Here is a 25519-nt window from a genome sequence, read left to right as displayed (position 1 = left end):
AGGAGACCAGGAGAAGCAGCCAAGATGGCAGAGTGCTGAAGGAGAAGCCAGTTTGTGCAGAGTTTGTGCAGAGAGAAGGAGATGGGGAACAGAGGTGAATAAGTCTGGTGAGCTAGAAACCTTTAATTCTAGGAAAACTCAGATAAGTCACTAGCTTTGTGAGTACCGAATAAGTGAGTTTTGGAGCCCAGTGTGTGTTTTTACTTGCCCACCGGGTGCAAGCTAGGATTAAAGATGATGGCCCACCAGTTTTTGGCTCTGTTGTTTTTACCGACTGTCTGAATCCAATGCAAACCTGCATGGGCCAGGCGACTGTGATGTTGGCCATGGATACAGGCTTTACAAATAGTCAGTTAGTAGGACCAGACAAAATGTCCATTAACAGAAATGGGTAAATAATTGGCAGTATGTCTAAACAAGGGAACGCCATTTGAGATTAAAAAGGAGCACAGAATTGACAAACATAACATGAATGCATATTAACTAAATTAGGCTGAGTGAAAATAGGAGAACTGACTTTTGGTTCCCAATGCTCATGTGGGGCACCATTTGATGGTGAGACAATGACTACTACTCAGAGACCACATGGAGTATTCCATGGGACTGAGGGGAGACCACCTCACAATCCCCTACACAGGTTTAATGAGACAGCCCTGACTCCCAGACCCTATGGGTATTGATTGATGCACACAAATAGAAGCAGGGACAAGAATGAGGAAGTGAGGAAGGGGAACTTCCTTAGAACAGAAAAAAGGGGCAAGGGAGTAGCTCAAATATTCCCACATACTCATTAATCAGAATTGCTCATTTTATCTCTATTGTGCTGTGTTCAGCACAGTACTGAGTTCAGTACTTTTGTCAGTAAAGCCACTGTGGCTTTGCCTCAGGGCACTTAACTCTGTCCCTGTGCTATATTCCTACTCAGGGCCTCTGAAGAGAACAACAACTCAACAAGGTGCATGCTGATGACTGCAAATACACAAATCCTATGAAAACACAACCTGTAGACACAAAGAGTAGATCAGTGTTTGCCTGTGGCTTTGGGTGGCCCAATGGGAAGGAGGGATACCAAAGACACAGAGGAAACTACAGAGGACGACGGGAAACTCACTATCCTGACTGTGCTGATGGTTTCATGGGGTATTCTTGTAAAAACTTAACAAATTTTATACTTTAAGTCAGTGCAGTGGATTGTCAGTTATACCTCAATGAAGCTATTATTAACAATAGGCAACAACTTTGTGGTAAGCATTTGCACAAGAACCCAATGATCTTTATGAGCATGACTCTTCATTTCCGATGTTAATCAAAAAAATGTATATATTTGGAAGACAGAACTAATGACCTCCCCACCCCTGCACTGACCCACAGGCCTGGAGAGGAGGTTAGAACTAGGCCGGAGCTATTATGGGACATGCTGCTTCCTGAGTTCCTAAAGGCGCTGGTGTCAAGGGGTGTGAGTGAAGACTCCAAAACAATCCTCTCACATCCAGCTGGAACTGGCTGACCACCAGGTCCTGGCTGTGAGGTCCAGATTCTGGATGGATCTGGATGGGCCTGGAGCTCTGATGAGCAAAGGATTGTGGTTCTGCCAACACAGGGCCCTGAAGCCCTTAATTCTAAGCTCTGCAAACTCCAGCAGGTGTCCTGGGACACCAGGTTCTAAAAGCATCCCTTAAGGAAGCCGCTGGTAGCCTCACACTCCCTCTTTCCCATAACCTCCTTGGGCTGCCGTTTTCTTCTTGCTCCACTCCGACTTACGTCTCTGGCTGGCACAAGGAGAATCTGGAGAAGCAGCATGAGTCCCAGGCTCTCTGAAAAAGGCTTCCCAACATGGAACTTGGTCTCTTAATACCCACATTAGTGCAGGTCTCAGGACACCTGGTTGTTTCTTACAGTGTCCAGGAGGAGGCTGTTGCTATGTGCGTGTTTGGTCACCAGGAGGCATCAGGCCTCCGGTGGACACCCAAGAAGCACAGTTTCAGATTCCAGGTGTGACCCAACTTCTTGGGAGACAAGCCTGAACCAGGGGTGGTGGACAGGTCGCCTGTGAGGGGACCTAAACCTTCTCCGCAGCTCCTCTGAGTACCTGGGACAATCTGTGATCATCACCTCTCTGCCGCATCTGCAGAGCCTTGTCCGGGGCAGCTCCAGACAGCCTGTCTCCATGGCTCCCATTCTTTCATTCAGCTTTACAGATTGTAGCAAAACCAACGCCTTCCCGCTTACATTAATGTCTTTCAACTTTGGCTGCACTTTGAAATCAGCTGGGGAGCTTTGAAAAATCCTGGTGCATGTGACATGGGACCTTCCAATAACTTGTCACTGGTCAAAGCAAGTCATGAGGCTTTCCTGTGCAGGTCCGAGAGCCCACTGATTAAGCCAGTGGTTCTCAAACTTTTTGAAGTCGGGGCACATTTAAAATTCTACAAATAATAGTAGGCGCACTATATACAAGTTTCTGAGAAATATGTTAGAATAATTAAATCAAATATTAAAGAAAATAAATATAAAGTCCAAGCGTGTTTATGGTAATTAAACAAAATAAATGCTACAAAATTAAATTTATTCTGACACTAAAAATCATTTTTATGTTACATTTTTTGAGTTATGTTTTTAGAATTTGTAAAAAAGAAGGGTTAAAAATTAAGAAACTACAAAAAAGTTATCTTTTTATATATATAGATACATTCTTAGTAAGATTTACTAAGATCATTTGGCTGATCCTGGTATGAAGGTGTTAAGGTTTTTCATTCTTGTGTTTATGAGAAACATGAGCCTGATGTGCCCTAGTGATTTTTTTAATGTTTGTGGATATATTTGAAAGGCAAACTCTCATTTTCTTGTTGATACATTGAAAAATTTCTCTTTTTACTCTTAATTGTGCTGAGTGCAGAAAACCCCCACCATACATATCATCATAACTTGACACCAATCAAAAGATAGAAGAAATTTGGCTCCAGTCTTCCCAGGGAACATGGGGGGGTAGTGTAAACAATCCAGCACCACAGCTTAACAGCCTTTTGCAACCTAATCAGGCAAGTGAGATGGGGAGTTGGGCAGACTGTCAGTTTACAGCCAATTCCCCACATCTCTGTCCCCCAAAAATCTAAACTCCAAAAGCCCTGTTGGTTTTTTGGTCTCCAACACGCACATACTTCTCTGGAATACCATAGGGCGCACCTGGAAATCTTCTAGGGCAGTGATCCCCATTTCCTGGCTGTGGACCAGTACTGGTCTGTGGGCGATTTGGTACCAGTCCATAGAGAAAGAATAAATAACTTACATTATTTTTGTTTTATTTATATTTAAGTCTGAACGATGTTTTATTTTTAAAAAGTGACCAGATTCCCTCTGTTACATTCGTCTAAGACTCACTCTTAACGCTTGTCTCAGTCACGTGATACATTTATCTGTCTCACCCTAAAGGCCGATCCGTGAAAATATTTTCTGACATTAAACCAGTCCGTGGCCCAAAAAAGGTTGGGGACCACTATTTTATGGTGCACCAGTGCACCCTCGTGCACACTTTGAGAACTACTGGATTAAGCCAACAAGGTGGAGAGCTTGTGTGGGGGGAGCCCGGTTTCAGGACTTGGCCACGGCAATGATCAAACAAGCTGTGAAGCTCTGTGTCTTTCACATGGCCTTAATCAACACCTGATTAGGCCTGATGTAGTGAAGAAAGGATATGTTTGACTAGTTTCAACCATGATGCTTTGGAGGTTGCCAAAAAAGCAGGGATCATCTAAATTGAGTCCAGGTGATAAATTTAAATATTAAAATTTTACCCTGTAAAACAAACAAACAAATTGGTAAAAGTATAGAGGAATTAAAAACCAAAATCACAAGAAGACTACCAAATAGACAATATTTAAACTATAAGAAAGGACATGGAAGGTGGTCTGAATAAATTGAAAGACACGAGCTCATCTCATTTTCATCCAGTGATCCACCAGTCAGACTTCTGACGTTCAAACTATAGTGTAATAGCCCTGTGCAAACCAGCAGCAAATATCTCCAGCCTTTGATCTTCTTAAGGCTTGAATTGCTACACATTTAAGACCCCTATTAATAGATCTAGATCTTTATGAACACATGCAATGTCTGATTAAAACATGATGTTTATTTTCCAAGCCTTGTTTAAATGAGCAAGGGATTTGGTGGGTACTTACTAGCTGAGGTGACTGAGAGAACATAAAAAATGTGGCTGATTGTTGGGCAGATAAAATATAGTATGCTTATTTTGTTAAAGATGGCGCTTCCCACGAGGAAGCCGTCGCCCTGGTTATATTTATGTGTGCTGGGGGCAGGCTGTGGGCAGGCAGGATCCTTGTAGCCTGGGGCTTGGTTTTAGGACTAAGCCTTTCCCACCCTTTTTGATGTGGGGTGGTACAATCCCATCATGCCTCAGATAAGTGACTTTGTATTAGAGACTTCCCTATTTTGTATATTGGATTAAAAGTTTTGATTTCTGTACTATAAAATGGGGCAGACGGGGAGCTTGCTCTCTCAGTTCCTGAGATTAACATTAAAAGAGAGCAGAGAAAAGGGAGCAGATAAAGGCCACGTGGAGAAGGCCAGGAGAAGCAACCAAGATGGCAGAGTGCTGAAGGAGAAGCCAGTATGTGCAGAGTTTGGGCAAGGGGAAGGAAGGAGATGGGGAACAGAGGTGAGTAAGTTTGGTGAGCTAGAAACCTTTGATTCTGGGAAATTCGGATAAAGTCAGTAGCTTTGTGAACACTGAATTAGTGGGTTTTGTAGCCCAGTGTGTGTTTTTACTTGCCCGCTGGGTGCAAGCTAGAATTAAAGCTAATGTCCCACCAGTTCTTGGCTCCATTGTTTATTTCCTGTCTGTCTGAATCTAATGTGAACCTGCATGTGAATAACTGTGATGGTGGCTCCTGGCTTTACACCAATGTACTGGAGGAAGGTGGTGTTGGGCGTCAAGGTTTTAGCTGTCACAGCTTGGAAAGCTGGTAAGTCTCAGTGCATGCTGGGAAAACATTTGGTCAAACAGTTGTCTGCTGTGTGTGGAGAAAGACCACATGCAGACACAGGCTGTAGAGCTAGGACAAGCAGAATAAAGGTTCAGGGTGTTGGAATATTGGTATTGTGTCTGGGACTGCTTGCAGCTTTCAGCAAACTTATGAGAGTGGTACTTGGGTTCAGCCAGTCAGGCTGCAAGTAGAGAGAGAGGTTGCACGACTTTGCTAAGGAATGCCCCTCTGCTGCAGCCTGACTCCAAGCTGAGTGAGGGTCTGTTGGGCAAATGAGTTTGTAAAATTTCTGATTTTTGAGTTTGCTCACTTTTATTGTTAAAAAAGGCACTGCCCACTTGAAACTGCTAATTACCTTCCTGCTTAGGAAGGGCCATTGTTATGCTAATATACCCCCTGGAAAAGAGGTCTTTGTGGGCCCATTTAATTTTTAAGAAGGAGGAAGAAATAGAAGAAGAAGAAGAAGAAGAAGAAGAAGAAGAAGAAGAAGAAACCAAAATGTCAGGGAAAGAGAAAGCAGCCAGTTTGTGCAGAGAGGAGGAAGCCATTTTTGCAGGATGAGAGTAAAGAGGATGGAGAAGATCAGTGGCTTTGGGAGTCCTGAATTACAAGGGAAGTGTTTTCCCTCTGTGTGTTTCTTGCTGGCCGGGTGTGAAACTAGAATAAAGTTATGGCCCACCATTTTTTTTGCTCTACTGTTTCTTTAACCTTATTCCTAATATAATGGAGACCAGCACCTGCATGGCAGTGATAATGGTGGCCCCTGGCCTTACAGGGTCACAATTCTTTTGCCCTAAAGTGAAGCGGCTGTAAGTAGTGGCTGTGAAATGGAGTCTAGTCTCCTAGGAGATAACACTGCTGCCACAAAAGGTAGCATGATGCTGGAGAAGAGGGATTAAGTGCCCATGCACCCTAAACTGTTGTTTTTTATGGCCCCATGTAAAACCAGTAGCCACGGCCAGGGCCACCACTACCATCACAGCAGCCCGTCCCATGCAGGTTCGCATTGGATTCGGACAGTCGGTAAAGAAACAACGGAGCCAAAAGCTGATGGGCCATTGTCTTTAATCCTAGCTTGCACCCAGCGGGCAAGTAAAAATACACACTGGGCTCCAAAACCCACTCACATTCAGTGCTCACAAAGCCACTGACTTATCCGAGTTTCCTAGAATCAAAGGTTTCTAGCTCACCAGCCTTATTCTCCTCAGTTCCCCATCAACTTCCTTCTCTCTACACAAACTCTACACAAACTGGCATCTCACTCAGCACTCCGCCATCTTGGCTGCTTCACCTGGCCATGTGGCCTCTTTCTGCTCTCTGCTCTGCTCCCTCTGCTCTCTCATGCTAATCAACCCAGGAACCAAGAGAGTAAGCTCCTGTTCTGCCCCCATTTTAGAGTGTAGATCCATAACCTTTAATCCAATATACAAAAGAGGGAAGTCTCTGTAGCATCCACCGGGTACGAGAACAAATGTCGGAGACTTTCAGGAGTTAAGATGTTACTTTATTGGCCAGTTTAACCTGCGCAGGGGCGAACTCCCGAGATATCCGGAGACACCTTGCCCACAAGGAGCTGCAAATGGGAGCCGCGCCTGGAGCTTACAGCCAGGCCCTTATATATCCTAAGTGAGCAAGCATAGACAGAAGCAGATGTGGCAGTTTAGCTATTGGCTAGGGAGGTCACATGCAGCATAGCAACAGGGGCCGGCATAGCAACAGGGGCCGGTTTTAGCTTAGTGGCGAATTTCAAACCTAAACTTCTGATAAGGGTCTCTGACCTTCTTTGTTCCCAGCCTCACAGGAGCCATATCAGCACTTACTGTTCCTGCAATAGTTACACTCTTTGGCAGCTCCAGTACTCCCTGAATCTAACAGTCTCTACTACAAATTCACTTCTCTGAGGCATGATTGGATTGTACCGCCCCACATCAAAAACGGTGGGAAAAGCTTAATCCCAAAACCAAGCCACAGGCTACAAGGATTCTCAACACACATTAATATCTCCTGGGCAACGGCCACCAAATGGGCAGCGTTATCTTTAACAAAGTGAGCATGATATACTTTATCTGCCCAATACCCCAATTAAGTTAAGAAAAGGAGATGGAGTAGGTAGGGCATTGTATGGCCAGTGGCCACAACCATCCTAGCCATGCAGGTTCTCATTGGATTCACGCAGATTGGAAAAAAATGGTGGAGCCAAAAAATGGTGGACATTCAGTTTATTAAAGTATCTTTCCAACAGACAAGCAAACAGGCAGGGAAGACTGCTTCCCTCTCATACAGAGCTACCAAGGCCCTGACGCATTTTCCAGTTCCACCCCTGGAAAAATTTCTCCAGTTCCTCCTGGAATCAAAGGTCCCCACCAGCCTCAGCCAAAATACCAAAGCCCCTTAGCTCAGGTTTCACATTGGCACTCCTTCTTCTCTTCCTGCAAAACCCAGACTGGGGGAAAATTCCCTTCTCCAGCAAACATTAGCAATACAATGGTCCCTCCCAAGCAGGAAGGTAATCCACAATTTGCAATCTGCTGCCCTGATGGCAAGCCCCACAGCCTTTCACCGACTACATACACATGGCGCTGTCCAGGCCAATGCAAAATATAAGTCAGCAAACCTAAAAAATACATTTTACAAACTTATTTGCCCAACAGGCATAAAGGTCTGTTTAGAAAATACCTGTTTTAGACCTCAACTTTATGTCTAGTTTGAATTTTGTTCTCTGATTACTGCACTCAGAGAAGTTAAAAGGCAAATACAGTCTGACCGTGGTGGCACAGTGGATAAAGCATCAATCTGGAACATGAAGTCGCTGGTTCGAAACCCTGGGCAGACCTGGTCAAGGCATATAAGGGAGTTGAGGCTTCCTGCTCCTCCCCTCTTCTGTCTCTGTCTCTCTTCCCTATAAAGTGAATACATAAGTCTTAAAAAGGCAAATACATCAGAAGTATTAGGTTTCTGAGGGATTTGCACTGCCAAGAGAAATTTAAGTCTGGTCTTGTTGGACAGGTAAAATATATCATAATATGCTTACTTTGTTAAAGATGGCACAACCCACATGGAAGCCTGTTACCAGGTGATGATATTAGTTACCCTACTTGTTTGGGATGGGTGTGATTATATTAATATGTGTTGGGGAATGCTTTTGTCCCAAAAGGTTTTAAAAGGAAGAGAGATCACGTTCCGGGGAAAGAGTGATTACGTTCTAGGAGAGCAGAGAGGAGAGCAGATAAAGGCCATGTGGAGGAGAGGTGAAGCAGGCAAGATGGCGGAATGCTGAAGGAGATGGCAGTTTGTGCAGTTTGTGCAGAGAGAAGGAGATGGGGAACAGAGATAAAAAAGGCTGATGAGGTAGAAACTTTGATTCTAGGAAAACTCAGATAAGTCAGTGGCTTTGGGAGCCCTAAATAAAAAGGGAAGTGTTTTTCCACTGTATGTATTTCTTGCCCGCTGGATGAAAGCTAGGATTAAAGCTAATGGCCCACCAGTTCTCAGCTCCATAGTTTCATTATGGTCTGTCCAAATCTAATGCAAACCTGCATGGACCAGGCAGCTATGATGGTGGCAGGGCTACTGGATTTACAGGTCTATACCAAAAGCATGTGATTCATGAATATTCAAAGTAATTTCTCCGAACCTGCATAAGCTAATGGTGTGTGTTTATGGAGGAAAATTGACAAGGAATATTCTACCAGAACCAGAGCCAAAGAGGACAATGACAATAAGGTCATGTTGCCACAACATTCTCTGATCCCTTATGTCTTGAAATCCATCTTTGGTCTAATACATGAGGACAAAGCCCTAGGATGGGAGGAGACATCACAGAGAAAGAACTGGGTTCCTGAATGACTCTGTGGAATAGAGTTGCCAGCCAACCTGCAGCACTCTTTTCGAATTTTTCACACGAGAGTAAAACTAATTCAATCTTGACTAAACCCTACTAGACTATGGTTGGGTCTCTCTCTCCCTCTCCCTTTCTTGTGTTATTATAATTCCTTTTTCTACCTACAGAAACTAATGAAATGTCCAGCTGGAGACATTTATCTTTCCCCAATAAGCAGGTCCCTCCACCTGACTAGAGTAAAGGCAATTCTATCCTCCCCACGACTCAGGCCAAAATCCTTGGAGGCATCCTGTGTCCTTGCCCCTACCACATGCAAACATTGAAAGAGGCCCTGCATATGTGATTAAGCTTGCTGCATCTCAGAACTTCAGGTGGATACATGCATGGAGTAAGCTGGAGCCTAATCCTAAAAATGTGAGTATCAAATATCTTCAAACAAAGACCACCAGGTCCATTACTGTGGTTGAAAAGACTGGGTTAATTATTGTAGCTAGGAAGTATGCTCACAATGGGGAACCATGGTGTCTCAGTCAGAGCACGTTAGGAAGAACCTATTGCAAGCCTTGTGGACAATCTATAAAAATTCTAGGTTGCATGCTGTGATCAGGGAAGTCTATCATTAAGTGCATCCATAAATCTCACCTATACAGAGTGTAGATAAGCATGACTGTAAAGCTGTACTTGATAAAGAAGCAGCAGTTATTCATTTTAGCTGAGAGATAGATATGTTTTTGGATTGTACTTTAAAATGCTTAATGATCTTGGAGTGACCTCTGATGTTTAATGAGACTGTTTGTGTCTCACAGCACAATCCTCTTACCTGTGCCCATCAGGCCTGCTGGTGATAACATTGAAGCCAAGCCATGGGGGTCAGGCCGTTCCAGATGGCAAGGACTGCATGTGTTTCACTCTCAAATGGGTAGTGGTGCCTCCTTTCAGGCCACAGACAGTCAGCTTCTTTCTGTGACCCCAGCAGAGGGACAGGGCCTGTCTCCAAGTCACTGATTCAGATGCTGCTTCTCAGAGCTTTGCATCGTCAGTCAACCTCCCTGCCTGAGGGATATGACCCACCCTGCATGGGTGACCCTGATCTGTACTCAGTACCCAGCATTCAGGACTGTTTTTCTTTTTCCTTTTCTTTTGAGAATGACTGCTCTGCTCTCTTTCTGATTGACTGATGCCTTCACTCATTGCTTTTGAGTGTTCTTAGCATTCCCTGCTTCATTTGCTGGAAATGTTTGGAACTGAGGGGTAGGTTTCAGAGGGAGTTCAAGCTGCCATCCTGACCCAGGAGCAGCAGAGAATCTGTCTGTGCCTCCCCTGGGCTGTAGTTTCCTAAACTGTGGCACCTCAGCCACCGCCTGTCATCCAAGTGGCTCCCTGTGCATTGACTGTTATTGTTTGTAATGCTCTAAACATTCCCAAATAACCTAGGCCATGACTGGTGACCATTAGCTTGTCTGGTGTTTTTTTTTTCTTTTAGAAAATTAAATTTAACGAGGTGAATTTTCTTAATAAAAGTACATAGTTTCGGGTGAACATTTCTATAGCATTTGAACTGTTGATTATGTTGTATACCTATCACCAAAGTCAAATCATTTTCAGTCACCGTATATTTGTTGCTGTTTACCCCCTTTCCCCCACCCTGCCTCCTGTGTCCCCCTTCCCCAAGTAACCACTTCACTTTTATCTATGTATATGAGTCTCATTTTTATATCCCACCTATGTCTGAAATCATACAGTTCTTAGCTTTTTCTGATTTTCTTATTTCACTCAGTATCGTGTTCTCAAGTTCCATCCATGTTGTAATAAATGTCACTATGTCATCGTTTCTTTTGGCTAGGTAGTGTTCTATTGTATATATGTACCATATCTTCTTTATTCTGTCTTCTATCAAAGGACACTTCAGTTGTTTCCATGTCTTGGCCACTGTGAATAATACTGTAATGAACATGGGGGTGCATGTGTATTTATGTACCAATATTTTAGAGTGTTCGGGGTAGATACCCAGTAGAGGGATTGCTGGGTCATTTGGCATTTCTATTCTTGGTGTTTGAGTAAACACCATACTTTCTTCCATAATGATGTTACTAATTTGCATTCTCACCAGCAGGTAATGAGGGTTTCTTTTGCTCCATAGTATCTCCAATGTTTTTTATTACCTGTCTTGTTGATAATAGCCAATCTAAGAGATGTGAGGCGGTATCTCACTGTAGTTTTGATTTGCATTTCTCAAATAAGAACTGAAGATGAGCATCTTTTCCTATATCTGCTAACCATTTGTATGTCATCTTGGAGGAAGTGTCTGTTCAGGCCCTCTTCCCATATTTTAATTGAATTGTTTGCTTGAGCTTAGTGAGTTCTTTATGTATTTTGGATATTAATTCCTTATCGGAGCTGTTGTTTCCAAATATCATCTCCCATTTAGTTGACTGCTTATCTGTTTTGTTGTCAGTTTCTTTAGCAGTGCAGAAGCTTTTTAGTATGATATAGTCCCATTCATTTATTTTTGCCTTTCCTTCCCTTTCCTTTGGGGTCAAATTTATAAATTGTTCTCCACAGCTGTGTTTCAGGAGTATACTACCTATGTTTTTTTCTATGTTATTTATTGTTTCAGGTCTTATATTTAGGTCTTTCATCCAGTTTGAATTAATTTTTGTGATAGCAACAAACTGTAGTCAAGTTTCACTCCTTTGCATGTGGCTTTCCCTTTTTCCACCCCTATGAATTGAAGAGGCTTTCTTTATTTTATTGTGTGCTTTTGTTTCCTTTGTCAAACAAAGATGATTTGCCCATATACATGTGGTTTTTTTCTGGTCTCTCTATTCTGTTCCATTGGTTTATATGTCTGTGTTTCTGCCAATACCATGCTGTTTTCAGTATTGTGGCTCTGTAGTATAATTTGAAGTCAGGTAGAGTGATAACTTTGGCTTCATTTTTTTTCCTCAGGATTGCTTTGGCTATTAGAAAATTATTATGATAATTTTTAAAACCTGGTAATTTTTTGTTCTTTTTTTTAAAAGATGACATTGGGATTTTAATGAAGATTCTATTAAATTTGTATATTGCTTTGGAAAATGTGGTCTTTTAACTATGTTGATTCTTTCATTCTATGAACATGAAATATTTTTCCATTTCATTGTGTCTTTTCAATTTCTTTCAATAATGTTTTGTAGTTTTCAGTATATAGGTCCTTCACATCCTTTCTTAACTTTACTCCTAGGTATTTTATTTTTTTATTACAATTGTAAAAGGAAATTTTTTAGGTCATTTTTTTGAGGTTTCATTCATTGCATATGGGAAAGTAATAGACTTTTGTATATTGATTTTGTATCCTGCAACTTCACTGTGTTGGTTTATTATTTCTAGTAGATTTTTTGGTGGAGTCTTGCATTTTCTATATGCAGGATCATGTCATCTGTAAAAAGTCATACCTTTACTTCTTTCCCAATATGGATGCCTTTATTTCTTTCTCTTGCCTGATTGCTTTGGCTCAAACTTCCAGAATTATGTTGAATAAGAATAGAGAGAGTGGGTAGCCATGACTTTCTCCTGGTTTTAAAGAAAAGCCTTCATTTTTTTTCACCATTTAGTATGATATAAGTGGATGGTTTGTCATAAAGGCCACAATTATGTAGAGGTATTTTTTTCTATTCAGAATTTATTGAGTGTTTTAAACGTAAGAGGATGTTGTGTCTTATTAAATACCTTTTGAGAATCTATAGATAGGATCCTATGATTTTTCTTCTTTGTTTTGTTGATGAGATGTATTAAGTTGATCTATTTACATATGTTGAACCATCCTGCTGCTCCTGGAATGAATCCCACTTAATTGTGAGGTAATGTTTTTTTAATGTGTTCAAGCTTGCGAGTACATATTTTGTTTAGAATATTTTGTCTGTTTCATTAATGGTAATATATAAAATGACAATTCCAGCATGACTGGTTTGCTTTCTACATAGCTGTTTGTCCCTTGGCCGCAGACCAGGCCAAGTGTGTAAGTCAGGAGAAATAAGCCCGAACCTAACTTATTCTTCTGACATGGAGGCAGAGTAAGATGGCGAGTGTCAGATACGTAAAAAGCCTTCTGTCATTAACCTTATGCGCATGATGACAGCGTTGTTTCTCGTACATGACAAATCCCACCCCATGTAGTTCTGTTCCAACACCAAAGTGTGATTTTGACACTTTTTTATGTGTGTTTGTTTGTTTTGAGTGATTTTGAGGAGAGAGAGTTTGAGAGAGCAAGAGAAGCATCAATTCGTTGTTTCATTTAGTTGTTCCTTTTTCTTGTGTACATATTAATTACTTCTCCTACCTGCCCTGACTCGGGATCAAACAGTTGACCTCAGTGGGCTAGGATGATGCTTAAACTACTGAATCACCACCAGGGAACTGACATTGTTCTTAATCATCTGATTTGAGGAAAGAATTATAAGTGGAAGAAGAACCATAACTTCGCTTTCTCCAAACCCATAGGTCCCCAAAATAAGAGGTGAGAACTTTCAAACTCCTTGGTTACTCCTGACGGCACCCAGTACAGGATGCTAAGAACCATCACTGCTCACATTTCGTGGCCTCTCACGGAAATGGTGCGCAGCATATAACCTGGAGGCTGAAGGAGGTATTCTGAAAGCATGAGATGCTGACTGGCAGAGATGGGTGATAGAGAGAAGCTGGGGTGTGGAGACAGGTCCTGACACACGGAGACTGGTCTCAGCCTCAGCAGCATCTAACTCTCACTTCCCATTGAGAGAGAGAATCCTCAGAGAGTACAAAGTGTGGGGCAAGTCTCAGAGTTTGCTTTCCATGGTCACTAAGGAATAGGCAACGTAAAGGGCAAGCAACACTCACAGGGATAGAGAGTTCCTGCAGGAATGGGAAAATCTGAAACTCAGCAAAGACTCAAAAGAACAAGGGGACCATTAGGGAACACGGCCAAGGAAGCCCCACATTCACTGTATCAGCCCCATGACGCTCATATACACAGAGATTATCCCATAAGTGCAAGACTAATCATTTATTGACAGGTAGAGGAACATTTTATTTTACTCATGACAGAATTTACCACGGTCTGGTAAAGACAGTTGGAAATTTAAAGAAAACCTTTGATTCTTAGCGAGTTGCCAAGATTTTCTAGATGATTACAAAAAAATCCTGAAGAGGCCGGATAAAGTCTTCATGGATGATAGTGATGAAAATCAAATCAAACACCTTGTCACAAGATGACATGAGGACCATTCAAGGAAGACCCTGGCTCCCAGGTGAGAAAGGATTCACTCAGCACTAAATAAGCAGATGACAGAGAGAACAAAGACACTCATTAAGCTCTTCCTGGGTTCCATTGCGACAAAGACAATTTCTATTACACATAGAAAAGATAAAGAAATAAACATCAACCTGCCCTCTAACTTGTTATTAGACAGAATATGGGGAAAGAGTGCATTGACTCAATGATTTTTCGTTTCTCTGACTGTTCCTATTATACCCTTCCCTAAACTCAGTCTATGAAAAGAAAGAGGAATTAAGAAGGACTTACAGCTGATGTCTGCCATCGTCCAACTTAAAAATTTTGAGAAATTTTTTATAAATGGAGGAAGAATGTAATTAACTATAGCTATTTTTATTAAATGCTGACTCTACAACAATGGTCCCCAACACCTGGGCCACAGACCGGTACTGTCCCATGGGCCATTTAGTACCGGTCCACAGAGAAAGAATAAATAACTTACATTATTTCCGTTTTATTTACATTTAAGTCTGAACAAAGTTTTATTTTTTAAAAATGACCAGATTCCCTCTGTTACATCCATCTAAGACTCACTCTTGACCCTTGTCTTGGTCACGTGATACATTTATCCGTCCCACCCTAAAGGCCGGTCCGTAAAAATATTTTCTGACATTAAACTGGTCAAAGGCCCAAAAACGGTTGTCCCAAAAAAGCCATAGTTGCTAAGAATTCCCCATATATCATCTGAATAGAACCCCACAGCATATCTGAAGTAGGAAGCAGATGAGGAAATACAGAACCAATTTTCCTGGTGGAGGACAACTGGAAGGTGAGTCAGGCTATTTCCAGATCAGAAGTTATGGATGAAGGATGTGCAGAGATCAAGAGAAAACATTATTGCCACAAATTGGAGGGTGACACCACAGCTTTGAGGCTTGAAAACACAGACATGTCTTTGAGTTTCATACTCACATCCTAGTGTTCTTTTCCTATTTCACATTTTCAGTCTTAACAATATTAAGGACATTATCCGTTGCTGAGAAGATTTCACCAGGAGGATATTCATACAGTGACTAGGTATGATAAACATCACTGTTTTCCTTTTAATTGCTTAGGTCACTTGCTCTAAAATTCCCAGAATGTATGTGTCCTAAATCCAGACACCACTACTCCAAATTTTGAAATTACCCTAAATCCTTCTTACCAAATTATTTTTATGGCAATCTATGGAAATAACCCTTTATTGGTTAGGAAAGCAGTGATCCCTGGGCCACACCCTGTTCATCAGACATCACCCACCTGGAGCCCTGGGCATCATCACTCCCTCGAAGGTGGAGGCAGCGATCTGCAGAGGCAGAACAGAGCACAGTCACTCGCCAACCCATTTACTACCCAGCAAGAATCCAAAGGATTTTCCAGGTTAGGGCAGACGGGACTGATTGGAGGTGTTTCTTTCCATAAATGGCTCCATTCAGTATCAAGGGAATTTGGGGAGAGAAAACCAGAGAGCTAAACTTACCGCCATTGGTCACATCCAGGATGTTTTCCTTAGGAATTCCCTGTTCTCGGCCAATTTCCTCAAACCTTTTCTTGATAGTTGGACTCAAGTCTGGTTTTCGTCCTGCAGAAATAGTAATAGTAATTTCCAAGCCTTCTGTGTTGGTCGTTGAGGCTCTTGGTGGCATGGTAACATATGGATGGGAAATGGATGTCAGTGATTGATGCTTAAGCAGAAGTTAGAGATGAGGTATAACCGGTCTTAAATTTGACATTTTAGGATGTCTTGGGCATGAGAGGGATTTATGTTCCCATCACCGAGTCTGTAAGGTTCCCCATAGTGAGCACCTCTCTTCAGAGGAGGACAGATGTCCCAGAGTAAGAATGGGAGGGACATTTTGTTTCCAACCCCCTCCAAGGTGAGTGTCACCATGAAGATACTCTACCGTACAGCTCCATGAATTGTGTTACTTTATTATTCTTGAAATGCAAGGTGTAATAAATCAGATATTCACTATACACTGCTTCAAGTATGTGAAGTAGATTGTATCCATCATCTGTGGATGAAACAGAACACAGCATAGAACTCTTTGGTCCATGGGAAGCAAGTGAAACTCTTTACCCATTCTCTTTCACAGAACAGGATCTAGTGATATCTCATGTTCTCCTTTATATCTCCCTAGGCTACATCAGGTGTCTGCAAAGGGTAGAATGACAACCAGTGGCACATTGATGACTAGTGGTAGAAAATTCAACCACAGCTGCAACTTACCTTCTATTATTCTCCATGAGGATAATGTCTTTTATTCTTGACCATCTCTGCCATCTCTGTATCTCTGTCCAGTCCATAATTCCCACTGACATTATACACCGAACACTGATCCAAGCAATGCACTGTGGCAGTGACCCCCAGAAACCATCAGAGAGTGAGCAGGGATTCAGAAGCTATTCGGAAAACATACTTTTTTTGTGTGCCCTTTTACTTTTGTTGCAGGTGTTACATATGACCAAAAAACCATTTTATTCTAATGACTTTATGTACTAGGTCTCAGCTTTTACACAAAAGATTCTTCCAGCCTGAAGATATTGACTATTACGTGACCTGATGTATACTACTTAAATAGCCTTGATCTTAAATAGATCAAGGACCTCGCCAGACGGCTACGTTATTAGAACGTCAGCCCAGTGTGCTGACGTCCCGTGTTTGATTTCTGGTCAAGGCACACATGTTAAGTGATCATCAGTTCCTCTTCCTCTCCTACTTTGCCTACTTCCTTTCTTCCTCCCTTGCAACCAATAGTGGCTTGACTATTTGAGGGTTGGCCCAGGGAACCTAGGATAGTTCAGTTGGTATGAGGCATCAGCCTCAGTCACTAAGAATAGCTTGCTTGGTTCAAGCGTGGGTCCTAAACTGGGATTGCTGAGTGAGTCATGGTCAGGGTGCTAGACAGTCTATCTCACAGTCTCCCCTCCTCTAACTTAAAAAGAATAAATGAAGAACCTATTGGAATTTAGCAAATTTCTTTCTATTTAAAATAGAATTTACAAAGACTCATTGTTATGTATACTTACAGATAGCACTATATATACCGTTCCTTTTCGTTGGTATACCAATAGGATTGATTTCAACACATTTTCCATTTTCTCTGTAAAACAAAGGATGAGCCAAAGGCCAAGAGATATGCTGGAGGTGCTTCCCTCACATTCTACCTGTAACTCAAGTGTCCGGTTCCAGTTAATTACCCCAGACCTCCTATAGCCCCATTTAAATTAATTCCTCTCAATAGTTCTTCTCTCTGTGTCTAGAAAAGATTCAGGTCATAGAGCCATGGAAGAGTGCCAGATGAGTAACTGAGATTTTGGGTACAGGCTTACGATGTAAGCATACACATGTATCTGTGTGTTTGTGCCTGTGATGTGTGTATATGTCTTGGTGTATGTGTGTGTGTGTGTGTGCGCGCGTGCGCGTACATATGTAAAGGTACAAGAGCATATGCAGTCTTCCATTCTTTCCCCCCAAATATTAAAGGCTACTTACTTAGTGTGATATTTTAAAAATAAGGAAGAGTTGGGCAGTTCCTGAATGGATTCCACATAGATCCTCAGGTTACCATTTTCTTCTATACTTTCCTTCACATCTGAGGCCAACATAACAGTATACCACTCCCCTGAGACCTGTAATAAATCAGTTAAAGTCTGGGTGAGATGAGAAGACGGGGCATCTCATGGACGCTCGTCTCCGTGAACTCTGTCCGATGGGCCAGACTCTGAGTGGTCATGTAAAGGCAGCATGAGAACTCAGGACAATTGACACCATTTTTGGGGCTATTTCCACTGTCCCTCCACTGAAAATGGAGGTCCCCAAGTACTGTTCTCTTTCTACGTGGCCAACTTGTCTTAGACCAATGTTAAAAACCACCCCTTTTTCTAACATGTCAAAACCTCTTCCCATCCTGTGGAGCCACCTTGCGTCGGTATCCCCACAGCCACCCCCAAAGTCAGACTCCCTATGCTCCCCCGACTCTACCTTTGACATATCGAAGTTGCTTGTCACAACTTCATGGTGTCCTCCCTCCTGGGCACAGACCAGGGTCAGCCCCAGACACAGCAGCAGCAGCTTCATCTTGGGAGGGACAACACCGACTCGGCTGTAGTCTCTGGGGTGAGTCTCCCTGATGGTGGCTCCGCTCCCCAGTGGCTCTGTCTTTATATTAAGTCTGGATCCCGTCTATAGTCCTCAGGGCACCCTTTTCTCCTCCCACTCCTCAAATGTCTGTGTGCATTGGTGTGAGGCCAGAATTGTTCCTGTCAATCTCATCTCTTTTAGATCTACTTGGTGACCTGACATTACTCAAAACACACATTCCAAAAAAAATTAAAACATGTAATGAAAGAATGTCATTTGGAAGCTATTTAAGTGTGAAACATAAAACCATTTATGAGCAGCAGGAATGGAGATCTGAGAAATGACATTTGTGGACCCTCCATGGATCACACTCACATGGCGTGAAGAAATTGGTGAGTCTCTATGTTTTAATTACCCTCAGAAACAGAGAAACCGTCTCTACCAAAGATGACAGTACCTATTACATACATTCAAATACAGTAGATTAGAATAGAGTCTCATAAAAAAATATCTGACAGGTATGATGTCTGTTAATGGGTACATTTTAATTTCTATTTTTTGTGTTCTGAATTCAACCACAATGAATGAACAAATGTTTAATCAGTACGTAAATCTACTTTGGTACATACCATAGACCCCCTAACAGACAAGGAGAAGTAAAAGATGTTATCCATTTCTTCTAGCAACTTTCGATGAAGGTGTGGAAATGCTGTACCTACTCAATACAATCTTTATTTTATAAATGTATATACTATGCTATGGTTGGGACTCTCTCTCTCTCTCTGTCTCTCCTCTTTCAGGTTATTGCCATTTTGTTTTCTAGCTAGAGAAACAAATAAAATGTCTTACAGAAGAAATGTGTCTTTCTCCAGAAAACCAGTTCCTCCACCTGACTGGAGGAAAGGCAATTCTATCCTCCCCACTGCTTGGGCCAAAATCCTTGGCGGCATCCTGTGTTCTTGTCCCTACCGAATGCAAATATTTAAACAGGCCTTGTATTTGTGATTAAACTGACTGCATCCCAGAATTTCAAGGGGCACATGCTTAAAGTGGGCTGGGGTGTAGTATAGTCCTAAAAATGTTAATACTCTTCAAGCAAAGACCATCACGTCCATAGTTGTAGTTGAAAAGCCTAGGTTAATTACTGCAGCTAAGAAGTATGCTCAACATGAGGAACATGGTGTCCCAGTCAGAGCGTGTTAGGAAGAATTACCTCAGAACTTGGGATCAAACTAAGGAAGCTCTAAATTAGGTGCTGTCAGAGATCAGGGGGTGACTATCATTGGATTCATCCATAAATATTACCTATAAGGAGTGAAGATAAGCATGACTATGAAGCTGTATTTGATAAAGAAGCAGCAGTCCCTCATTTTAGCCTAAAGAGACATGTTTTTGGATGGCACATTAATATGTTTTTTTGTGTTTTTAAATAGTTCTTTTACTTCTACTTTGTTTCCCTTAAATTTTTTTATTAAGTTTTGCACAGTAATATGGTTTTAATGATATTGAAGAGATATTGTCAGATGATGTTTCATGCAAATGTTTATGTCCAACAGAAGAACCAGCTAGAGTCACTGGAGTGAGTCTCCCTGATGGTGGCTCAGCTTCCCAGCACCTCTGTCTTTATATTCAGACCGGGTCCAGTCTTAGTCCACAGGGCACCTCTTTCCTCCTCCTACTCCACAAATGGTGAGTCAGTCAACTTTAATTTTCCTCAAACACAAAGAAATCATTACTACCGAAGATGGTAGTCTCTTTCACAGACATTCAAACAGAGTAGATTAGAATAAGGTCGCATAAAATAATATCTTGAAAATATGGTGTCTGGTAATGAGTACATTTTAATTTCTATTTCTTGTTGTCTGAATTCAACACCAATGAATGAACATATGTTTAATTGCTATATACATACACCTTGCTACATACCATAGATCCATAACAGAAAAGGAGAAGTAGAAGATCTCATCCATTTCTTCAAACAACCTTCAATACAGGTGGAGGAATGCTGTATATACTCAATAAAATCTTCATTCTACAAGTACATGAAGTAATCCAATCAGATAGGACCAATTCCAGACCATTGTGAGTCAGAGAACGGGGTGAGGGAGCTGAGGTGACATGTAAGAAGGCCTTAGGAACACAGGATTTGGAGTCAGGTAGACTTTGGCTTCATTCCTATCTCTGTCATTTTGAGCCTATGGGGACAAATTTAACCTCTCAGACCCTTAGTGTCCTCTTTTCTTTCTTTCCTTTTTTGTTTTTTTTGTTTCTTTGTTTGTTTATGTGAGAGGCATGATGGCAGAGACAGACTTTCAGAAGCATCCAACCTGGATCCACTCTCAAGCACACTAGGGGGCTATGCTCTGCCCATCTCAGTCGTTCCATTGCTCACTACCGTGACATTTTAGCACCTGACATGGAGGCTATGGAGACATTCTCAGCACCTGGGACCAACTCGCTCAAATCGCTTGAGCCATGGCTGTGAGAGAGCAAGAGACTGAGCAAGAGAGAAAGCAAGAGAGAGAAGGGGAAGGGATGGAGAAACAGATGGTAGCTTCTTCTGTTTGCCCTGACCAGGAATCAAACCTGGGACTTTCACACGCCAGGCCGATGCTCTACAGCTGAGCCAACTGGCCAAGGCCCTTAGTGTCTTCTTAATGGGGATAATTAGCTTGTATGTACATTGGCATATAATTCAATGGGATGGTGTGTGTAGAACCTCAGATTAATGTCAGAAACTGTTGGGCTGGTGGGATAGGCAAATCATTCCTTCAAAGGTAAAACAAGAGGAAGTCTTGAATGTCGTTGGGCAGTTTGTGGAGATGTGCAGGGCATGTGGGAAGGGGATTCCTGGTGAGAGGAATGTTGTGATTTAAGTGAGTATGAGCCAAGCTGGGGCTTGCTACAAGCTATAGCTCATTTCTGGTTTGTGCTAATGGTCCCTTCCACACCACTCAAAACAGAAAGAGGCCAGTATCCTGGGAGGAAATAGCACAAAACAGTGAGCCTAGGACTTTGGGCATTCTGTCTGTGGCCTGCTGTCACAAGTCATCCCAGCCTCTTGTGTGATCATTCCTACTTTATGCTCAACTGATACCAGTCACTGGTATTTGGAGACCTGTATCACTGTAGGAACCGTGACTGCTGCACTCTGGGTTGTCCTGCCCCTGACATGAAGGGACTGAGTCTGACAAATGGTGGCAAAGGCCGTGTACTTCATTTGGTCTAGTTGATGCTCCCTGTTGGTCAAGTAAGTTTGTAAATATGATATATATGTTTTCTCGCTTATCATTTGCATTGGGTGTGGGAGACAGGCTGTAAGCAGGCAGGGTTGTTATAGCCTAAGGCTTAGTTTCAAAACGAAGCTTTTCCCCACACCCTTGATTGTTGCATGGTGTGGGGTGGTGCACTCTCATGAGGAATCCCATTATGCCTCAAATAAGTGACTTTGTATCAGAGACTTCCTTGTTTGTATATTGTATTAAAAGTTTTAATTTCTATACTATAAGATGGGGCAGAGGAGCCCATGCAAAAAAAGAGCAGAGAAAGGCCACCTGGAGGAGAGGAGAAGCAGCCAAGATGGCAGAGTGCTGAGGGAGAAGCCAGTTTGTGCAGAGTTTGTGCAGAGAGAAGGAGATGGGGAACAGAGGTGAATAAGGCTGGTGAAGTAGAAACCTTTGATTCTAGGGAACTCAGATAAGTCAGTGGCTTTGGGAATTCCTGAATGCAAGGGGAAGTGTTTTCCCACTGTGTGTATTTCTTGCCTGCCAGGTGCAAGGTAGGATTAAAGGTGATGGCTCACCAGTGTTTGGCTCTGTTGTTTTATTATCATCAGTCCAAATCAAATACGAACCTGCACATGCCAGGCTGCTGTGATGGTGGCCATGGCTACTGGCCATACACTCCCCAAGAAGAGATGGCAGCCTCTGAGCAACCAGGCTTGCAAGACAATCTGGCCTGTGATGCTGAGGAGAGAGTCAACTACTGCACCTGCCACACTGCCTTGATCCCCTCCCGCCAGCCCCCTTACTCTGCACCCAAATCACAGCGCCACCTGGAACCTCTCTGCTCCTGGGCTCTCCCACTTCGAGCACCAAGAGAAAACCAGAAATGAAGGCATAAGCCACAGAATACTTCCCCAGTCTACAGTTTTTAATATGCAAATCCTCAGGGAGTATTTGTATCTCTTAATAGGTATTTTCACAGTTCATTGGAGAACATGGATGTTCACAATGAAAGAATAGAATATACCTTTATATTTTTCACAACCTGTTTGAAAAACTGGCATTACTTTCCAACTACAACTGGTAGAATTTCATAATCATCAGCAAAAGTGCTCTGTGTCTTTCAAGTTCTAAGAAAAGCATCATAGAGTTATTGACCATGAAGCAATCTTGTTCGATTCTGGTTCTAAAGAAGGAATGTGCAAAACTTTTGATGCCCAAACATTTCAGTTTATTGTTTTCATATGGACACTTAATGTGTCTTACTTGGATTTTTCAAATCTTTTGGGAAGGTTGTTGGGTTTTGTATAACACATTATAATTTTAATGCTCCAGCTGCCAAGCATCAGTGAGGAATTTGGGAACTGGAACTCTAATACACTGCTGATGGAAGTGTACAATGCTAGGTCATTCTTGAAAAGTTAGTCAGTTTATTTAAAAATTAAACATAGACCTACTGTATGACTCAAACAGTCCACTCCTAGGTACAACTGAGGAGAAATGTATACATATGTCCATATAGAAACTTGTACATAAAGTTCATAAGAATTTTATGTGCTTTTTGTTTTATTGTTTATTTTAATTTTTTTAAGTAGAATTAGCGAGACATTTGCCCCAACCAGGATTCACCAGGCAAGCTCCCTATGGGGCAATGATCTGCCCATCAGGGAGTGTTGCTCTGTTGCTTGGGAACCTAGCTATTTTAATGCCTGAAGTGAAGCCATGGAGCCATCCACAGTGCCTGGTACCTACTTGTGATAACTGAGCCATGGCTGCAGAAGGGGAAGAGAGAGAGGTAGAAAGAGAGAATAGAGAGTGGGTGGGGTGGAGAAGCATATGGTCACTTTTCCTGTCTGCCCTGACTGGGAATTGAACCCAGAAAATTCAATTCTCTGCCTTTGAGTCAACCGGCCAGGGCGAAGAACTTTATGTGTTGGGAAGATAAAATATATTATGCTCACTTTGTTAAAGATGGTACTGCCCATGTGGAAGCCATTGCCCAGGTGATATTTATGTGTGCTGGGGGCAGGCTGTGGGCAGGCAGGATCCTTGTAGCCTAGAGCTTGGTTTTAGGACTAAACCTTTTCCATCCTTTTCGATGTGGGGTGGTGCAATCCCATCATGCCTCAGATAAGTGACTTTGTATTAGAGACTTCCCTATTTTGTATATTGGATTAAAGGTTTTGATTTCTGCACTATAAAGTGGGGCAGACCGGGAGCTTTCTCTCTGGGTTCCTGAGATTAACATTAAAAGAGAGTGCAGAAAAAGGAGAGCAGATAAAGACCATGTGGAGGAGACCAGGAGAAGCAGCCAAGATGGCAGAGTGCTGAAGGAGAAGCCAGTTTGTGCAGAGTTTGTGCAGAGAGAAGGAGATGGGGAACAGAGGTGAATGAGTCTGGTGAGCTAGAAACCTTCAATTCTAGGAAACTCGGGTAAGTCAGTAGCTTTGTGAGCACTGAATAAGTGAGTTTTGGAGCCCAGTGTGTGTTTTTACTTGCCCACTGTGTAGTGGAATAACCCATTGCATGGCCTTGGATGGGAACACAGCCAACAAGAAAAGAATGTTTTGCCAAGAAAGTTGTTTTGTGACTTGAAGGCAAGTCACTGAAACAAGTCTATGTGACTGAAGACAGTTGCTGGGATTTTCTCAGTAAAACATTCTCATAAGATTTCTGTACTTTCCTTATCCCTTAAGATAAGGAGAGGAATGTTGTGGGATCCATAGAAGCAATAGCAATTAATGCCTTCTGATATTATGTTGTTACTAAGCTATCTTTCAGGAGCACTCTATGTATCTTTAAGTAAAAGTTACTCTTGATGTTATGCCAATTTCTCAGTAAACAAGTTTTTTGAAGTCTTGTGAATAAAATTAGGACACTGCATGAACTCAGGGCTATTTGCCTGAGCAAGCGGTGGTCCTTGATGATTCTGTCTGCTGATCTCTCTCTCTGCGCCCCCGACTCACAACATTTGGCACCCAACGTGGGGCCTTAAGAAGAGGTTGGGAACAGATGGAACCCAACCATGGAACCCTGAAAGGGTAAGTTGGATGTACTGTGTACGCGATACTTTTGGGTAACTAGCAAAGTCATGGGAAATTCCCATTCATTACGTGACAATTATGTACAGGTTTTGAAATCCCTTTTAAAAGGGTCTGGGACTCAGATAAAAGATAAGGTTTTGTTACGTCTTTTAAATGCTATTCAGAAACACTGTTATTGGTATACTCCTGAACATTGTAATCAATTGAATTTGAATGTTTGGCAACAAGTAGGAAAATCTTTATGCTGTGTTCATCAGCATGGAGATCCACTTGATGCTGAAATGTGGGCTGCTTATAATCTTATTGCTACAGTCCTTGGACCTTTGCAATCAGATGGAGATTCTGTTAAAGACTTGAGTGAGCTTATTTTTAATGAGCCTGAAGAATTTGGTTCAGCACAGAATGAACAGAATAATGACTTGGACATTACTGTCTCTGCTTCTAAAGTTACTGATAATGTTAATGAAATTCAGCCATCCACAGGCTTTCCTCCCTCTTTCTTCAAAAATGAGGGAGCCCCTATAGATGATGTTGCCTGTCTAAAACATTTATTAAGTAAACTACAATTTACACTGGAACGACAGGAGAATGGAAATCAGTGTACTGCTTATCCTGTTCAAAAGCAAGATATAAGTGAGCCTATGGCTCCTCCAATTCAAGGTCAAAAATTAATTGGTACTGGCAGGGGAAGGATTTTTCAATTCCCTGAAATCTCTGAAATGCAACAGGTGCTTATATGTCATAATGATTTAGAATCTAATTCTAGTAATTTTTCTACATCTATTTTTCCAATTATTCGACAGCCTTTTCCTCTTAATGCTCCAGATCCTGGGGGAGGGCATAATATCCAATTTGACCAATTTGAATTTACTTTCTTAAAGCTAGTCAAACAATCTGTTGCTACGTATGGACCTCAGTCCTCATATGTTCAAGGTCTTATCTATTCCTATTGTAATGATCATTTAATGATTTCTTTGAATTGGGATTTACTTGCTAGTACAGTTTTGGAACCAGGACAGCATTTACAATTAAAATCTTGGTGGAGAGAGGAGGCTTT

At 42.0% G+C, this 25519-nt stretch overlaps 1 protein-coding gene across 1 annotated transcript; it reads right to left on the bottom strand.

The window, feature by feature from the left end:
* Positions 1-15318: 15318 nt before the first annotated feature.
* LOC136391230 (allergen Fel d 4-like) lies at positions 15319-18251 on the bottom strand. Its single transcript, XM_066362763.1, has 6 exons — positions 18096-18251; positions 17607-17743; positions 17141-17214; positions 16015-16125; positions 15591-15692; positions 15319-15416 (listed from the first exon to the last, which is right to left on the bottom strand). The coding sequence occupies exons 1-6, from the start codon at positions 18189-18191 to the stop codon at positions 15319-15321; spliced, it is 618 nt and encodes a 205-aa protein (XP_066218860.1). The 5' UTR covers positions 18192-18251.
* Positions 18252-25519: the final 7268 nt, after the last annotated feature.

Source organism: Saccopteryx leptura, chromosome 2, assembly GCF_036850995.1.
Source record: "Saccopteryx leptura isolate mSacLep1 chromosome 2, mSacLep1_pri_phased_curated, whole genome shotgun sequence".
Lineage (NCBI taxonomy): Eukaryota > Metazoa > Chordata > Mammalia > Chiroptera > Emballonuridae > Saccopteryx > Saccopteryx leptura.
Note: the sequence above shows the minus strand (reverse complement) of the source record. Positions and strands in the feature narration are given on the sequence as shown.